Source organism: Rhincodon typus, chromosome 46, assembly GCF_021869965.1.
Source record: "Rhincodon typus isolate 14 chromosome 46, sRhiTyp1.1, whole genome shotgun sequence".
Lineage (NCBI taxonomy): Eukaryota > Metazoa > Chordata > Chondrichthyes > Orectolobiformes > Rhincodontidae > Rhincodon > Rhincodon typus.
Genome location: NC_063377.1, coordinates 10,123,451 through 10,127,947, shown reverse-complemented (window position 1 = coordinate 10,127,947; position 4,497 = coordinate 10,123,451). Strand labels below are relative to the sequence as shown.

Genomic DNA, 4,497 nt, shown 5'->3' with positions numbered 1-4,497 from the left:
GAGGGTGAGGACCCTGTCACACCAAGGGTCCCTGTACTGAGGGTGAGAACCCTGTCACACCAAGGATCCCTGTACTGAGGGTGAGGACCCTGTCACATCAAGGGTCCTTGTACTGAGGGTGAGGACCCTGTCACACCAAACATCCCTGTACTGAGGGTGAGGACCCTGTCACACCAAACATCCCTGTACTGAGGGTGAGAACCCTGTCACACCATACATCCCTGTACTGAGGGTGAGAACCCTGTCAACCAAACATCCCTGTACTGAGGGTGAGAACCCTGTCACACCAATGTCCCTGTCACTCCAACGATTGGGAACATCACTGGGCATCCTGTGACAGTACTGCAAGGCACAGCAGGGAGCTTTGGGTGAAAGCAGCTGCTGTGAATTCAGCTGACATATTTAACCTCTACCTTCAATCCTTTAAAGAATTGCTTCGTGATGGCAACAGCATCCTTTGGAGTCACGAGGTCACTTCCCCGGAATCGTTTTCCACCATATTCCACAATGACCGACACCAACTAGAACAAAATTAACAGAAGAGGCAGAGATGAACTTACAATCCCTGGTGTTATGCAGTGACAGACCTGGCCCCACCAGGATCATTCCATAGATCTGTCCCCACCAGTACTGTACCACAGTGTTATACAGTGACAGACCTGTCCCCCCACTACTGTACCCCAGTGTTATACAGTGACAGACCTGTCCCCATCGGTACTGTACCCCAGTGTTATACAGTGACAGACCTGTCCCCCACCGGTACTGTACCCCAGTGTTATACAGTGACAGACCTGTCCCCCACCGGTACTGTACCACAGTGTTATACAGTGACAGACCTGTCCCCCACTACTGTACCCCAGTGTTATACAGTGACAGACCTGTCCCCACCGGTACTGTACCCCAGTGTTATACACTGACAGGCCTGTCCTCACCAGAGCTGTAGCCCAGTGTTAAATAGTGACAGACCTGTCCCCATCAATACTGTACCCCAGTGTTATACAGCAACAGGCCTGTCCCCAGCAGTACTGTACCCCAGTGTGAGACACTGACAGACCTTTCCCTGCCAGTACACCAGTGTTATGAAGCGACAGACCCCCACCCAGAGTTACATAGTGAGGGACCTGTCCACACTTGTTGAGTAACAAAAACAGAAATTGCTGGGAAAATTCAGCTTTCAGTTCTGAAGAAGTTTTATTGGACCCAAAATATTGACTCTGCTTTCTCTCCACAGATGTTGCCCAGACCTGCTGAGTTTTCCCAGAAATTTGTTCCTCGTTCTAATTTTCAGCATCCACGGTCCTTTGATGTTACTTGTTTCACACTAATACAGCACCCTGGCGTTATTCCATGACAAACCTAACCCCACCAGTGCTGTAACTTAGTGCTAAACTTTGGCTGTTTGTCTCATCACCAAACCTCACCCCAAATAGCCACCCTTGATAGTGAGCCACGACTTTGTGTATCAGCTTTATATACAGTAATCAGGAGCAGGAACCCCAGCTGATTACCCCTCTTTTTAAAATTAATGGATTGTGAACGTTGCTGGCTTGCCACCATTTATTGCCCATCCCTAACTGCCCTTGAGAAAGTGGTGGTGAGCTGCTTCTTGAACCTCTACCTCCTTCTGCTTTAGATAGACCCACAATGCTGTTAGGGAGAGGGTTCCAGGATTTTGACTCAGCGACACTGAAGGAACAGCAATATACTTCCAAGTCAGGATGGTGAGTGGCTTGGAAAGGAACCTGAAAGTAGTGGTGTTATGTATATGTGCTGCCCTTGTCCTTCTAGATTGTAGACCTTGTGGGTTTGGAAAGTACCCGATATGGAGCCTTGTAAACTTCTGCAGTGCACCTTGTAGGTAGTACACACTGTAGCTACTGAGCGCTGGTGATGGAAGGACTGTATGCTTGTGGACATGGTGCCAAACAAATGGGTTGCTCTGTCCAGGAAGGTGTCAGACTTCTTAGAGTCATAGAGTCATACAGCACGGAAACAGACACTTTGGTCCAATCAGTCCATGCCGAACATAATCCCAAACTAAACTAGTCCCACTTGCCTGCTCCTGGCCCATATCCTTCCAATCCCTTCCTATTCATGTACTTTTCTAAATATCTTTTAAACATTGTAACTGTAACCACATCCACCACTTCCTCTGGAAGTTCATTCCACACACAAACCACTCCCTGTGTAAAAAATATTGCCTCTCATGACTTTTTAAAATCTTTCTCTTCTCACCTTAAAAAAATGTGCTCCCTAGTCTTGAAATCCCCCACCCTGAGGAAAGACACCTGCCATTCACGTTATCTATATCCTTCATTATTTTATAAACCTCTACAAGGTCACCTCTCAACCTCCTACGCTCCAATGAAGAAAGTCCCAGCTTTTCCAGCCTCCCCTTATAACTCAAACCTGCCATACCCAGCAACATCCTTGTAAATCTCTTCGGAGTCCTCTCCAGCTTAATAATAACCTTCCTATAACAGGGTGACCAGAACTGGACACAGTACTCCAGAAGAGGCCTCGTCAACGTTATACAATCTCAACATAACGTCCCAGCTCCTATATTCAAAGGTCAGAGCAAATAAAGACAAGCATGCTAAATACCTTTTTAACCACCCTGTCTACATGTGATGCAAACTTCAAAGAATTATGTTACCTGAACCCCTAGGTCTCTCTCTTCAACAACACTGCTCAAGGCCCTCCTTTTAATTGTATAAGTCTTGTCCTTGTTTGTTTTACCAATATATAATACCTTCTTGTTATTGGAGGTGCACTCATCCAGGCAAGTGGGGAGTATTCTAACCCAAGGGTCACTGGTCAGTGATCAAGAGCAGGAAGTCTGGTTAATTTACCCTCTCTGTGACCCAGCGATCAGTGGACGGTGATCGATAGTCACAGGTAAGGAGCAGGAAGACTGGAGAAAAAGGAAAATAGACGGATGAGCGTAACGTCAGTGGTGGGTAAGTTGTTGGAGGGGATTCTGAGAGACAGGATCAACATGCATTTGGAAAGGCAAGGACTGATTAGGGATAGTCAGCATGACTGTGTGTAGGAAATCATGTCTCACAAACTTGATTGAGATTTTTGAACAGGTGACCAAGTAGACAGATGAAGGCAGAGACATTGTCTGCATGGTCATTAGCAAGGCCTTTGGCAAGGTTCCACATGATAATCTGGTTAGCAAGGTTAGATCACATGGGATCCAGGGAGATCTAGCCAATTGGATACAAAATTGGCTTAAGGCTAGGAGACAGAGGGTGGTGGTAGAGGGTTATTGTTCAGACTGGAGGCCTGTGACCAATGGTGTGCCACAAGGATCAGTGCTAGGTCCACGGTTGTTCATCATTTATAGAAACAATTTGGATGAGAAAACAGGAAGCAAGGTTGCTAAGTTTGTGGATAACACCAAAACTAGTGGTATAGTGGATAGTGAAGGAGGTCATCTATGAGTACAACAGGATCTTGATCAACTGGGCCAGTGGGCAGATGTAGTTTAATTTAGATAAATGCAAAGTGAAGCATTTTCATAAGGCAAACCAGGGCAGGACTTGTACAGTTGATAATGGGGCCCTGGGGAGTGTTGTCAAACAGAGATTCCTAGGGGTGCAGGTACAGAGTTCCTTGAAAGTGGCTTCACAGGTAGGCAGGGTGGTGAAAAAGGCATTTGCCACATTTGCCTTCATCCGTCAACTCACTGAGTACAGGAGCTGGGACATCATGTTACAGCTGTACAGAATATTGGTAAGAGTACCGCATACAATTCTGGTCACCCTTCTATAGGAAGGATGTTATTAAACTGGAAAGGATGCAAAAAAGATTTACAAGGATGTTACTGAGACTGGAGGGTTTAAGTTATAAGGAGAGGCTGGATGGGCTGGGACTTCTTTCCCTGGAACATAGGAGGCTGAGGGGTGACCTTATAGAGGTTTAAAAAATTATGAGGGGCATAGATAAGGTGAATAGCTAAGGTCTTTTATCCAGGGTAGGGGAGTTCAAAACTAGACGGCATAGGTTTAAAGTGAGGGGGAAAAGATTTGAAAGTGACCTGAGGGGAAACTTTTTCACACATAGGGTGGTGCGTGTATGGAATGAGCTGCCAGAGGAAGTCGTAGAGACAGATACAATTACACCGTTCAAAAGACATTTCGACAGGTACATGGATAGGAAAGGTTTAAGAGGGATATGGGCCAAACACAGGCAAAAGGGACTAGTTCCGTTTAGGAAACTTAGTCGTCGTGGACAAGTTGGGCCGAAGGGTCTGTTTTCACGATGTATGACTCAATGATTTCCCCTCTCTCTAACTCAGGTGTGAGCGGACAGTGAGCAGGAGCAGGAACCCAGCTGCCTGCCTTTCTCTATAACCTGGGGTGCCAAAGTCCATTGTAGAATGGCTAAAATCAACTAACTTATGTATGGGAGATAGTAGGAACTGCAGATGCTGGAGAATCCGAGACAACAAGGTGCAGGGCTGGATGAACACAGCAGGCCAAGCAGCAT

The 4,497-nt window shown here is 46.4% G+C and overlaps 1 protein-coding gene across 1 annotated transcript in view; it reads right to left on the bottom strand.

Annotated features, from left to right (window-relative positions):
• Positions 1 to 4,497, bottom strand: part of LOC109924240 (vacuolar protein sorting-associated protein 45-like) — a 36,733-nt gene that overhangs the window by 14,707 nt on the left and 17,529 nt on the right. Inside the window, exon 5 of the mRNA XM_048620322.1 lies at positions 414 to 521. Coding sequence (XP_048476279.1) covers positions 414 to 521 — 108 coding nt within the window. The remainder of the gene's footprint in view (positions 1 to 413; positions 522 to 4,497) is intronic.